The sequence below is a fragment of the Parambassis ranga genome, chromosome 22 (assembly GCF_900634625.1).
Source record: "Parambassis ranga chromosome 22, fParRan2.1, whole genome shotgun sequence".
In the NCBI taxonomy this organism is placed as follows: Eukaryota; Metazoa; Chordata; class Actinopteri; family Ambassidae; genus Parambassis; species Parambassis ranga.
Window position 1 is genome coordinate 8,532,345 of NC_041042.1, and position 13,707 is coordinate 8,546,051.

A 13,707-nucleotide genomic window follows, 5' to 3' on the forward strand; every position below is an offset into this window, starting at 1 on the left:
ATTACATGAGTTTGCACTCATCCACACAGTTTCACAGGGTTTCGTCACAAGCGGCCTCTCTGCTCATCATTAAAACGCAGGGTTTTCCCAAAGCAATCACCAGAGACTTCTATCCATAGTCAAACATTGATTTAGCAGTGGATCAAACAGGGCATCCTCCTCCATGTAAAGCTAGAGCTCTGCAGAATAGTGAGGGATTTCCATTCGAGCTGCTCTCATCTATTCTGCTCCACTGCTGCTGCTGCCTACTCCTTCTATCAGCTATAGGAGGCTCCTCCAGCAAAAGCACTCAAATGTGCTCACTGGAAGTGCCAGGGGCTGGACAACTGTTCTCTTCTGCTCTGTAGCCATGATTAGCCTTTTCCTTGTGGCCTACCATGCTACAGTGGAGGTAGCTAAGATAAGATTTTGCTGTGATTAGTGCAACAGAGCAGAGTTTGTTAAATCTGTGATGTGTGTTTTCCTTTGCTGTCTTTTCAGTGTTTGGTGTCTGTGGGATTGGACTCTAAAAACACAATCTGTGTGTGGGACTGGAGGAGAGGGAAGGTTCTGGCAGCTGCTCCTGGTCATACAGACAGGGTAAACACTTTCTTCCTCCCTTGTCTCCGTCACATCTTAGTATCGACCACCTCAATTAGCTATAAACGCAGGATGGAGCGCCTGCCCAGCGGAGACATAAACAAGTTAGGCCAGATTGATTGTGAGCTTTCCAGAGCCCCGTCTGAGAGGGTGCACTGCTAATGAAAAGGATTTTTAAAAAGATGAAATACAGGCAGCTGTTGTTTTCTAATTCAGCCCACACACATGATAACACAGGCAGTGCATTTTAATTATCTTCTTTTGTAACAAATATAATTAACACTAGTGTTAATAATACCAACACTAATGCCATGTATGTTTTTCTTCCCACAGATATTTGACATTTCGTGGGATTTGTACCAACCAAGCAAACTTGTAAGCTGTGGTGTCAAACATATCAAGGTATAGCCATCTCCTCCTCATTTTATATGCACTTACATTAACGTCTATATTAACTATATTTCAAAACAGATCATTTTTACAAAGGTTGAAGAATCTGACGGCTCTGTTCCCCTCTCTCCTTTGCCTTCCTTGCTTAATCATCATGGTCATACGAAAGCCTTAAAATAGATCTATGCAAATTCACTTTGTCCATGGTTATTAGACACTTAATATAAGTAGGACAGGCAATGACTCACAGTGTCTTTTCTCAAATTTGTAATCTGCACTGCAGAGAAGAAAAATGTCTTTTTATGGGGGACGTGACTCTGTTGCTCAGCTCCCATTTCAGCTCTCCTCATTCAGCTTTTAAAAACCCTCTACTATACAGCATGCAGCTGTGCTCACTTCCCTTTCCAGGCCCTATCTCTATCACTTCTTTTCACAGAAGAGTGGTGCTCATAAATCTTCAATGAGATAATGCAGGGTGTCTTTACCAAGCCTTCCCTTGGGAAGTGTACTACTGTATGAAGCCACTGAGGAGGCTTATCTCTAAAACGTGGGGAAAAGAATGAATCCTGCTCACTATAAAAAATATGCCCTCTGGCCCTGTGAGGCTAAACATTGCACCATGCTTTAATGGGTTTGATGCAGTCATCTATGGGGGTTTTGCCTGCTGCATGTAGTGGTCCACAGTGGTGTACCATCTCACTGATGACTGCCTCATCTCAATCCAGCTTGACCAGCCTCCTTTCGCGTAGTAATTCCCTCTTGAACTCTGCCTCTACCACCGTGACACAGAAACCCTTTCTGACCGCTGCACCCCGCCCCCAGCAGTCCCTGCCGAATCCTCCAGTCCTTCCCCTCCTCCTCCCCCATGTTTCTCCCTTCTGGTTTTCTGATGCCAAGGCAATCCAGCAATTGTCCCACATAATTCCCCAGCCTTCACCCTGCAGACCATGTGACATCTGCTCCCTGGGCCTCTGCTCGCTCAGCGATTATAGCACTCAGAGCAGCCAGGAGATTTAGCCTCAGTAATCCACTCACTAGCAGGCTGAGGAAAACGCAACCCCTGATGAGGACGCTTTCCTCCTCACGCAGATCCTCATAAGTCTTTGTGTTTGGATTTGTTCATCACATATCAGACCATAGTTTGCTCTCCTTCAGCCTGCCAATATGTACACGTACTGTCTACCATGTGCCTACAGCCTACTGCCTAATTGCTGCTTAGAGGTTGTTTATAGAACCACTGTACCCAGTGGCTGCTAACCTTAACCTTCTTTTAATTTTTGAAGATTAGAGAAGTACAATTTATGTTTCAATTTCTTGTGCAGGGAATCACGCACTTGGTTGGTAACCACAATTATCTCCCAGATTATCATGCTTAGCACATTTGTGAAAGCAAGATGTTTTTCTTTTCTGGACAACTACTCCATGTTTTCCATTAATTTTATGTAATTCATCATAGTGACCTTTTTGTTATCTCTGTGTTTAGCTGTGACCTGTGAACCAACAGTGAAGTGCCACAGTGTTTAGCTTTGACACACTGAATGGATGGCAGCAGCTTTGTGAAAATGTGCTTTCAGGAAAGCTACCGGCCAATCATCTAGTTTTTCTTACTGCCAGCTGCCAAGTAGTTGACCCCTGTTAGCAGAATTACACCAGTCAGGGTTATTGTAGTCTGTCAAAAGGGCATGTTATGAGTGACATGAAGGGTGTGTGGGGTGGTGCAGTGAAGTAGGTGATGGATAGCTGCCCTCTCTGTGTTGATTGTATTTAAAAGATCTTCCTTAGAGTGATGGTGAAGGTAACTGAGCTAATGACACACCACTAATCCTCTGTTAAGAGGAGAAGCTTCCAACTGTGCTGGAGGATCTCTGGAGGATGAAAAGTCTTATTCAGAGAAAGCCACAATGTTAACCAGGCTTCTCATTTTCCAACACCTTTCTACTGTGCTGTGTTACTCCCTGTGTGCCTTTCTCTCCTGCTTCTGGCCTCATCATAAACCCCTCCAGCATCCCATCTCCTTTGAGTAATTCAGCAGCGAAAGGGATTAGCCTCTACCCATGTCTTGCTGCCTTATCAGTTGTGGGCAGGGAAGGCTGTGCAGTCATGCCACATCCAACCCCTCTGCCTCCACAACAGGCTGAGCCACAAACCACCCCACCCCACCCCACCAACCACACATACCCAGCACTTCAACCCCACACATATAAGCTCACGCACACACAAATACTTACTTGAATCTCTGTTAGGACCTCAAGATTAGCAAAGTCTTGCTCTTGTAAAGAGCTTGCACATCTTAGATATTTGATGACAAGGCTGTATCTGAGCTGGTGATGCCTGTCTCTGATAATCGATCCTTCCTGTTAGCACACAGCAGCCCTATCAGTTAGGATGATAGGTGTTTCTTTGTTCATTCTACTGTTGAAGAGTTGTGTTATTCAATGAATATGGAACTTTGGGAGTAAATCTGGTTTTAGGGAAATCATAAAGACGGTCAGTTTCTCAATTCCCATCTTCATATCAGTAATGACTTCATGTCTATGTTATACATATATACGGTCTATGGTTATGCATGCAGCTGTGTCTCAGTATGTAAGACACCTTCCTTGTACGTTTTCCCTGTGATCTCATCTTCATGCAGACATTGTGTCTCTCGTTCGCTCTCTCCTCCTCTGTTCAATGGATTTAGCCCTCAGACGTGGCTGTGCCAGTGCATCCCAATGACCTTGTTCATAAATAATGAGTTGCACGTATGTGTGCGTACATCTCTGTCTGTGCATGCTGATTAGGTAGTTACAGCTCTGACCCCGCAGCAAGAGTTCTATGTATCGCACGCAGAGGAAGGGGTGGGTGTTTAAATTTGACTTTGCTTCCTCTCAAGGTCTCTTTGTGTTTTAATAGAGTCTGTGTTTGTGTCAGACCATAAATGACTCAATGATTTTCACTCTGTTGTTCCCAAAGACTCCATAATTGTCCATTTGCTCTTACAGTAGAGGATTACACAGGGGATTATTAGCACCATACTCTTTCACTCTTTCTGTTTGTGTTTGCAGTTTTGGAGCTTATGTGGTAATGCTCTCACGCCCAAACGTGGTGTTTTTGGCAAAACTGGAGATCTCCAAACCATCCTCTGTCTTGCCTGCGCCAAGGACGAAATTACATATTCGGGTGCCTTGAATGGAGATATTTACGTGTGGAAAGGGATCAACCTGATGAGGACGGTACAAGGAGCTCATGGGGTATGTTTGTAAGATCCATTTGACTAGGGCTGCTTTAGCATACCTACCTGCTGCACCTTTATATTCTGGAATTGTGGTAAAACTGCAGAGTAAACTTGAACAGGTTCAACGCTGTGTAAGCTGGCTTCATTTGATTTTACTCAGTAGAAAGGGATCAGCCTTTTGCTCCACCGGATTAAATGATATCTATGGGATCAACAGCTGGGTGAGGGGATGGACGAATGGGGGAAGGGATAATAACTAGAGTACATGTTCAGTCCTACTTTTTGTATCTCCAAACGCTTCATTGGGGGTTTGACAAAGGGCCTCCTTGTACATTCTCTGCCTCTGAGACAAGGCCATCAGTGGAGCTTTCCAGTAATAATGAAAACAAATACGACACCTCCTGTTTCTCTCTTTGGTCTTATCTTGAGGCCACAGTAGCAGGTTTGTAATTGTAATAGCCTTGTTAAACAAACGTCTTGCTAAGCAGCAGCACTCTGCGACCTGTAGTTGTGGTTGGTTATGTCATTTCTCATTTATTGTGCATATTCCCACTGACAGACTGTCATTTCCTCCAGTCAGGGATTTTCAGCATGAATGCCTGTGAAGAGGGCTTTGCCACCGGAGGCCGAGATGGCTGCGTCCGGCTGTGGGATCTCAACTTCAAACCAATTACTGTCATTGATCTCAGGGAAACAGACCAAGGATATAAAGGTGATGTCAAATGGCCTCCTTTTTCCCTTTAATCTGTGTATGGAAAGCTTACAGGCCAAACTGTGGTCTAAATCCTTTGTTCACATTCACTAACATTTCCTTTCTTGTTCTCTTTTATTTCCTTTACTTGTAATCTTGGACCTAACAGTAGCTAGAGGTGAAAATAGCCGAGGTGGGTAATGTCACTGAGGGCGGAGTTAACAACCATGTCAGTCTGTTTGTAGCAGTCCCTGCATTGTTCTGCTATTCCTCTTGTTGTTAGTCCAAGCTCTGTTGCAAATCTCTTTCTTGCAGTCCTGTGCAAAAGTATATAATGTTGTTGATGATGTTTTAAAAGATTATTTGGTAATGAAGACTCTGTCATCCAAGTAATTTTTCATTCAAGTGCTTGAAGCGAGGCAACTAGATTTGTTAAGTTTGTTAAGATTTCTTAAAGACGTATTTGCAGCTTCATACTTTCCATTATTAAATTATATGATGTGCTGTGACAGAAATAAAGCAACTGTGACTGTAACCTTCAACAGTTACACCTGTTCTTCTGCACATTTTTAAGTTACAGATACTATTGATTGTTTTCCATACAGTCTAAGCATTATAGAGAACTTGCCACAATTTTCACTTGATTTAGTCTGCCTGTCTTCTGACTCTCTGTGTAATAAGGGGTGTTTGGTTGCATTAGCCAAAGAGTGACAAAATCCAAGGGCACTTTTCTGTAAATCTCCATGTAATTAAACCATCCTGTGCATTAGGTTAATCCAGATTTAGACCATTGTGTTGTTCTCTTTTGGTACATGCTGGTTTACATTAATGTCATACTACAGAGTTTAGGTTTAGGTCCTGCCTTGGCTGGGGTGATTTGACATGTTTTTACATGAACACTAGTCCACCACTGTTGTTATCCTAGTAAGTACAGGTTAGTGTGGTTGTATGTTTAAAGCCATTGTAATTTGACAGACTGAGCTGCAAACTAATCTGAGGCCTGATACATGGTTTGATGGATAGGAATCCGAACATCCTAGTGCCTAAAACTTTTGCACAGAACTGTTAGTATACAGCAAATGCATCCTGCATTCCAATCTTGCTGTATTGAGTCAGAATGGCTTGAAAACATTGTTGTATTTTCTGTTAAAATCTCCGTCCTAGCCTGCAGATGGCTATTATCACCTCCTGTCTTTATTATCCCTGTTGTGTCTCTTCTAATGACTGTATAAGTGTCAAATGTCTGTCTGCTTCCATGTTTGTATTGTTTATTTTTAAATGTTGCCTGATGTTTACCATCTGTATATGTGTGTTTTTCGATAGGGCTGTCTGTACGCAGTGTATGTTGGCGGGGAGATCACATCCTAGTGGGCACACAGGACAGTGAGATCTTTGAGGTGGTGGTCCATGACCGCAACAAGCCCTTCCTCATCATGCAGGGTCACTGTGAGGGGGAGCTATGGGCGCTGGCCGTGCACCCCACCAAGCCTCTGGCCATGACAGGAAGTGATGACCGCTCAGTCAGGTAAAACTTTAGTATCAGCCTGAGTAGTGCAGTGTAGTCACAAACATATATAAACACATTTTTCTGTGTCTACAGGATTTGGAGTCTTATAGATCATGCACTGATAGCTCGCTGTAACATGGAGGAGCCCATCCGCTGTGCAGCTGTAAGCACTGACGGTATTCACCTAGCATTGGGGATGAAGGATGGCTCATTCACCGTTCTGAGGGTCAGGTGGGTACACCATTCTAAAGGTGAATGGGAAATTTGATCCTCAGTGAATGCCCACAGAAAATGAAGGGCTTCATTATTCCGCGTCCATTTTTGCTCCTCATTCAAGATTCATTTCTCCTTTTCCCTCCAGAGACATGACAGAGGTGGTCCACATCAAAGACAGGAAGGAGGCCATCCATGAGCTGAAGTATTCCCCTGACGGTGCCCACTTGGCTGTCGGCTCTAATGATAATTCAGTTGACATCTATGGTGTGGTGCAGAGGTACAAGAAAGTGGGTGAGTGCATCGGCTCTCACAGCTTCATCACACACATGGACTGGTCCACAGACAGCAAGTACCTGCAAACTAATGATGGCAGTGGCAGGAGGCTCTTCTACAGAATGCCAAGTAAGATCTGTTTTGTGAATTGTGCTAATATTTGAGGAAATGCCCACTGAGATAGAATGTTTCTGTCTTGTTGAGGTGGGAAGGAGGTGACCAACAGGGAGGAGCTGAAGCTTGTACAATGGGCTTCATGGACGTGTGTGTTGGGCCCTGAGGTCAATGGAATATGGCCCAAGTACTCAGACATCAATGACATCAACTCTGTGGATGCCAACTTTAACAATCAAGTTCTAGTAACAGCTGATGACTACGGATTAGTCAAACTCCTGCGATATCCATGTGTAAAAAAAGGTAATCATGGCTTATTGGAAACAGCAGTGACTTTATTATACTGAAATGATGGCCCGCTGATCTGTCCACTGTCTGATTTTGCTGATGTCTTGATTTCAGGTGCGAAATTTAAAAAATATTTAGGTCACTCAGCCCACATAACTAATGCTAGATGGTCTCATGACTATCAATGGGTAATAACCATTGGTGGTGCGGATCACTCAGTGTTCCAGTGGAAGTTTGTTCCTGAAAGAAAGTCCAAAGAAGCTCTGCATATAGCACCACAAGGTGAGACAATGTCTTTACTGTCGCTACTGTAATGGCAGGATTTATTCTCCCTTATATATTCACTAAGGAATATTGCAGTGTTTAATGTATTGGTGACAATGTTATTCTTAAAAAGACATAATTCATGTCTAAACATTTCACCTACACAGGCTTTTGTGAATGGAGCCTTCTGTTACATAATGTGCATACTGCTCCCACTAGCCTTGTGAACTTGGTGTGCTAAATCACCAGAGAACAATGTACCAGATTTCTCCCCTCCCATACTTACTTTATCATTTCTATAAAGCTCTGCAATGGAACAGCCATAGAATTAATTAAGACGAAAATGCAATAAAACCGAATGAGGCTTGGAAAGTGTAATTGCATTGTCATTCCCAAGTCATATTTTTTTTCCAGGCAAAGGGTGCAGTTGTGCTTTCTGAAATTAAACCACACACTAACTACCTTTCCTTTTAATTTTCCTAATGGATCTTATGAGTGGCCACCCTTAGCTGTCAGTTCTGCTTATTGCCTAGTCTTGGCAGGGCCTATAGTGTGCTGCCTCAGCATTTTTCTACATTTGTCTTGACTGTGTAGCACGACAGCCTAATAAATAGGAGATGTCATAGTATTATTACATGATCGACCCTCACTCCCACTGAAACAGGATGCAGTGTTTTTTTTACTGTAATATACTTGTCTGATTTAGAGATGGGGGAGGACTTTACTGGCGAGCTGTGATGTAACCTTGTTTCTCCCTGCAGAGACCTTGGCAGACTCCAACAGTGAAGAGTCAGACTCCGATCAGTCAGATGTACCTGAGATGGACTCAGAAATTGAGCAGGAGACGCAGCTCACGTATCGAAGACAGGTTTGTCATAAAAAAAAAAACTCTTCCAATAAATGTCAACTGGAATGTCATATAAACATAAATACGTCTCTTTATGCATTTAGGTTTATAAAGAAGATCTACCTCAGCTCAAAGAGCAGAGCAAAGAGAAGCATCGGGCAACAGCCATGAAGAAGAGAGAACGGGCACCTGGGAGTGGGGTGAAGCTGCACTTCATTCATGGGTAGGCTGATGAATGATTTAAAATCCACGCCATGCCAGTTTTGGAACATTCGTTCCAAAACTTTTTCTGCATAGTGACTCTTTTCTATTTAACTTAATACCATCTGTTGCTATATTTGCAGCTACAGGGGCTACGATTGCAGGAGCAACCTGTTCTACACCCAGACTGGGGAGATCGTCTACCATGTAGCCGCAATAGGGATTGTATACAACAGGCAACAGAATACCCAACGTTTTTACATGGGCCATGATGATGACATCCTCTGTCTGGCTATCCACCCACTCAAGGACTTTGTAGCAACAGGCCAGGTAGCCACCAGGACATCTAGCATAGAATAGTCAAGGCTTTTCTGAAAAAAAAAGTTGTGGAATGTTACAGGTTTTTTCTGTTTCTTTATTTCAATAATGGGATTATGTTTATATCTTTCTAGGTTGGCAGAGATTCCTCAATTCACATATGGGACACAGAAACATTAAAACCCATGTCTGTGTTGAAGGGTGCCCACCAGGTTGGAGTGTGCGCACTGGACTTTTCAGGTACTGTTTCAGCTTTTCCAAACTGCGTAAAACTTCTCATATATATATATATATATATATATATATATATATATATATATATATATATATATATATATATATATATATATATACATACATACCCAACAGAGCATGTTTTTTTTAATAGCCACAAATGGCTTCACATGAAACAAAACAAAAAGAAAGATACAGTCACAAGATACCCAATTTACAGGCAACCATGAAAAATCCTTTCCTTCAGTCTTTTAGTCACAGCGGTCTGACAGCATCAAGGTAGAACTGTTCATCTTGCTATCCGTAATTGGCCCCAGATAGAGGCATGGTGGTGATCTGTATGTCTGTGTCAGTGAATCACCTGCCTAGATCAAACCCACCAGGATGCTTTCATGTTGCTAACAAGGGCCAAGCTTCACTGAACCGTAACAAGGATTGGCTCTCTGTACTGTACTGAATGATGTTTCCCTCTGCAGCGGATGGCAAGCGACTGGCCTCGGTGGGGCTGGATGACAATCACACCATTGTGCTGTGGGACTGGAGGAAGGGGGAGAAGCTTTCTGCCATGCGGTTAGCACTTAGCACTCACAATGTTTACATTGTTGCACGCCAGACTTTCAGTATGCAGCAGCTGCAGTCTTCACTTCGAGAAAGCCTCTACAAACCTCAAAGCTAATTCTACAAATGGTTTGAACACATTCAGTTTAAATATGGACAGTTATGGATGAGAGCTAAATTGTAGCCATTTGGCTGTGTGAGGCCGACAGTGTGATTGATTGAGAAGAGGAAAGAAAGGGAATTACTTTTTTAAATTAGAGGTTCCTCCTCTGCAGTGCTAAACCCTGCCTGAGCCTGGGTAGCTGTGAGTTTGCCCCACAGTCTTGGCTGATAGCTGATTCATATTTAAAGAGAATTAGTTTGAATTTAATTTCTTTTAGTACATGTTTCCCAAAGTACAATTAACACATCAAATTAAGCAGCAAATTAAAAAAATCTAAATGAGAGGTGACAGTTTGTTCTGAACATGTAAAATTTTCACTTTCACAGCAGTAGCAAGTGATAAAACTCAGAAGCCAGAAGGAACCGGAAGAATTTGTCTCAAAAACAGCTTTGCTTTTGCTTTATTGCTCGTCCCGCTTGATGTTCATATTTAGTTCCTACTCAATTGAAATTCCCCACTGGCTACTTTTGAGTGGCCAATTGCACGTTGCTCCCCTGCTTGCTGTGTGCAAGGCTCCCACTGCAGCTCAGGGACAGCTTGGAGCAGCACTAATCTCCTTTGCAGACCCCAGTGGGCAGTGCATTGAGGTGGGCAGAGGGAAATGGGGCCTGACAGATCCTGGCTTGTACCTCATCATGGCTTTAGTTGGCAGAGGAGGAAACAAAGAGGATGAGGAGGATGTAGAGTAGGAATCTGAGATGAGAAACAGTGCAAGCCACAGTTAAACTGTATAAACCAATCTGTACACAAAACCAGGAGACATTTATGAGAGAGCAAGAAATTACAGATTGGATGTTTTTGTCCATATTTCATGTTTTTCAATTTGTTTTTCAGGGGAAGCAAGGACAAGATATTTGTTGTAAAAATAAATCCCTACCTGCCAGACAAGCTCATCACAGCTGGTGTGAAACATATGAAGTTTTGGCATAAAGCCGGTGAGACTCACATGTTTCTGTTGACTAGACTCTAACAAGTAGCAACACTGGCTTAGCTGTGACACTTCTTAGTGTGAGCTGACTGTGTGCTTCTCTTTCAGGTGGTGGTCTAATTGGGCGCAAGGGAAACATGGGGAAGACTGAGACCATGATGTGTGCGGTGTATGGCTGGTCAGAGGAGATGGTGTTTTCAGGCACATGCACAGGAGACATTTGCATCTGGAGGGACATGTTCCTGATGAAGACTGTCAAGGCTCATGATGGCCCTGTTTTCAGTATGCATGCTTTAGAAAAGGTATGTCACCAAGCAAGAGGAAGCATTTGAGCAAAATAATTTCTGCATAATGAGACGTATTATCTTGTCTAAGTTATTTCTGTCTCTATCTGCTCGTCTTGAGTATATTTTCTTTTAGGCATGCTCTGTCAAGATCTTTAAAGGTGTCACTATTTTGCCTCTGTAGGGATTTGTGACTGGAGGAAAGGATGGTATTGTCGCTCTGTGGGATGACACTTTCGAGAGGTGCCTCAAGACTTACGCCATCAAGAGGGCAGTCCTGGCTCCAGGCTCCAAAGGTAAAATGGTCATCCTCTTCTTTTCTGTCATCATCTTATGAAAATCCATTTAACACATTCAGTGCTTTTAATTTTAATGAAGACTGTGTCCTGTATCCTGGTTCAAGCTAAGGTCTGACTTCATCCTATGATTCATTGTCTCATCAGGGTTGCTCTTGGAGGACAATCCCTCCATACGTGCCATATCTCTCGGCCATGGCCACATACTAGTTGGGACCAAGAATGGCGAGATCCTGGAGGTAGACAAGAGTGGCCCCATCACACTGCTGGTCCAGGTACATGTAACAAATGTAAATCAGATTCAGTCTGTACTCAGACAGGATATTCGTGTGGAGGCTAGTTTCTCTGCAGAATGATAAACTGGGTGTCTGTAACTTGACAGCCGCAGTGGGGATGGTGAATGTCTTTTAAGTTAGCAAAGATTTGAAAAGTTGAAGATGCACTGTATTGAAATATTATATGTTCTTGTGGGATTGTGTAAAGCATTCCTTTTCAAGGACACTTTGAAGATTACATCAGACTTCAATTTTTTTATTGCCCAGCATCTTTTAATGCAGTGTTGAGACCATAGATTACTTACCAAATTTGAACACTGTTTTTAGTATTAAGTGATTAGATGGCAGAGGCTGTAAAGATAAACTGATATATATCTGGCAAGCTAGTGAGAAGGAGTGACTTTAAGGTTTGAAATAAAGTGTCCATCATATCTTACACGTTTGTTTAGGCAAAAGTGCTGAAGTTATAATAAAAACTTATAATAAAAACAGTAGTCAGTAATGAATTGTGTGGTTAAGAAGCCTAACCATAAGAATTTAGCAATGCAAATTAACAAAGGAAACAGTTATGAATGCTGATGAATTAATGCCACTCAGTGTGACATTGTTAATTTAGTTAAGTGGTCTTGCAGTGTCTCCTGGGCTCCCTTGACTGTAGCAAGACACAACAAATGCTATCGATTGCCCTTTAGGTCACACATTCTGACAGATGGGTTCAATTGATGAGAGACTTGCGCCTGAAAATTCATTCTGTAGGCCAGTGAGGTAACCATGTTGGCTCAGTTCATTCGTTCAGCATATGTAGACCAATGCAGATTTTTGAGAAGACGTGAATATTGAACAGAACAGTGTATGCATGGGTCTGCTATATAAACAGATTATTATTGTTTTATTGTGATATAATGTGGATGATTCTGAATGAAGTATAGCATCTGGTTAGACTTTTTTTGCCTTTTTAGTTTTCTTTCATCACCTGTTTTGAGAATGAGCTATGAATAAATTATTTATCCTATTGTATGCAGGGTCACATGGAGGGTGAAGTGTGGGGCCTGGCCACTCATCCTCATCTCCCTCTCTGTGCCACTGTCAGCGATGACAAAACCCTGCGCATATGGGACCTCTCACCCAGCCACTGCATGCTGGCTGTACGCAAACTCAGGAAAGGTAAGTCATTATATTGTTGACAGACAATCGTGTTTTCTGACAAGGATTGCACTGGTCCCACAGCTTTAATAAATACCTTGTCCTCTGCAGGAGGCCGCTGCTGCTGCTTTTCTCCTGATGGGAAAGCCTTAGCAGTGGGCCTGAATGATGGCAGTTTCCTCATTGTGAACGCAGACACCCTGGAGGACCTGGTGTCCTTCCACCACCGCAAGGACATCATCTCTGATATCAGATTCTCTCCAGGTCTGTTGTTCATCACCTGTGCATTTCTTTTAAGCACCTCCTGAAGTATGTCTGTCTGAGAAGTAAATAGACCTCTCAATGCTCTGTGATCCTGAGGTCACAGAATATAGGGTGCTTTATGGAATTGCAGCAGGTATACACATTTCCCTACTACTGTGAGTCTGGGTGATGTTGCAGCAGGCCTGACCCAAATTAATGGCTTTCTGTAATAAGGCCAGACAGCGAAACAGCAAGAGAGGAATGAGAAACAGTTGGGGGGGCAAAGTGAGAGCAAGAAACTAAACTCTCTTTCTCCTGGACACTTAACCTTAATCTACCATGCAAGGGATCCTGTTTCTCCACCCAACACTAATGAATTCCTGAGAGCATACATCTTTAGAGTTAACACAACTCTATGGGGAAAATTGGTTTTGCTACCGTTAAATTGCAAATGTTTTTTAAGTCTGTCTTTTTATAGAGTTTTATTAGAGTCGTATTAGAAGTTCCAAAATGAGCCCACTTAAAGGCAAGTCAGGAAAACATTAGGAACATTAGGACATGTTTTGTTGCTGTTATATGAGAAAACATTAATCATTAATAAACCAAATAATAAGATTGAAAGCCATGGTTATTTATCTAGAGTTGTGCTTACAGTCTGGACTAGAGTGGAAGCTTTTT

General features: G+C 42.6%; 1 protein-coding gene across 3 annotated transcripts in view; it reads left to right on the forward strand.

Moving 5' to 3' along the window:
- Positions 1-13,707, forward strand: part of eml5 (EMAP like 5) — a 28,091-nt gene that overhangs the window by 6,414 nt on the left and 7,970 nt on the right. For all 3 annotated transcript variants that reach the window (XM_028395025.1, XM_028395027.1, XM_028395026.1), the window contains exons 3-22: positions 481-579; positions 913-981; positions 4,017-4,202; positions 4,763-4,898; positions 6,201-6,402; positions 6,478-6,615; positions 6,746-7,002; positions 7,078-7,290; positions 7,390-7,557; positions 8,301-8,407; positions 8,491-8,609; positions 8,731-8,917; positions 9,040-9,145; positions 9,616-9,709; positions 10,695-10,795; positions 10,897-11,090; positions 11,257-11,368; positions 11,516-11,643; positions 12,666-12,807; positions 12,898-13,050. In XM_028395025.1, the coding sequence (XP_028250826.1) occupies positions 481-579; positions 913-981; positions 4,017-4,202; positions 4,763-4,898; positions 6,201-6,402; positions 6,478-6,615; positions 6,746-7,002; positions 7,078-7,290; positions 7,390-7,557; positions 8,301-8,407; positions 8,491-8,609; positions 8,731-8,917; positions 9,040-9,145; positions 9,616-9,709; positions 10,695-10,795; positions 10,897-11,090; positions 11,257-11,368; positions 11,516-11,643; positions 12,666-12,807; positions 12,898-13,050 (2,911 nt within the window). The remainder of the gene's footprint in view (positions 1-480; positions 580-912; positions 982-4,016; positions 4,203-4,762; positions 4,899-6,200; positions 6,403-6,477; positions 6,616-6,745; positions 7,003-7,077; positions 7,291-7,389; positions 7,558-8,300; positions 8,408-8,490; positions 8,610-8,730; positions 8,918-9,039; positions 9,146-9,615; positions 9,710-10,694; positions 10,796-10,896; positions 11,091-11,256; positions 11,369-11,515; positions 11,644-12,665; positions 12,808-12,897; positions 13,051-13,707) is intronic.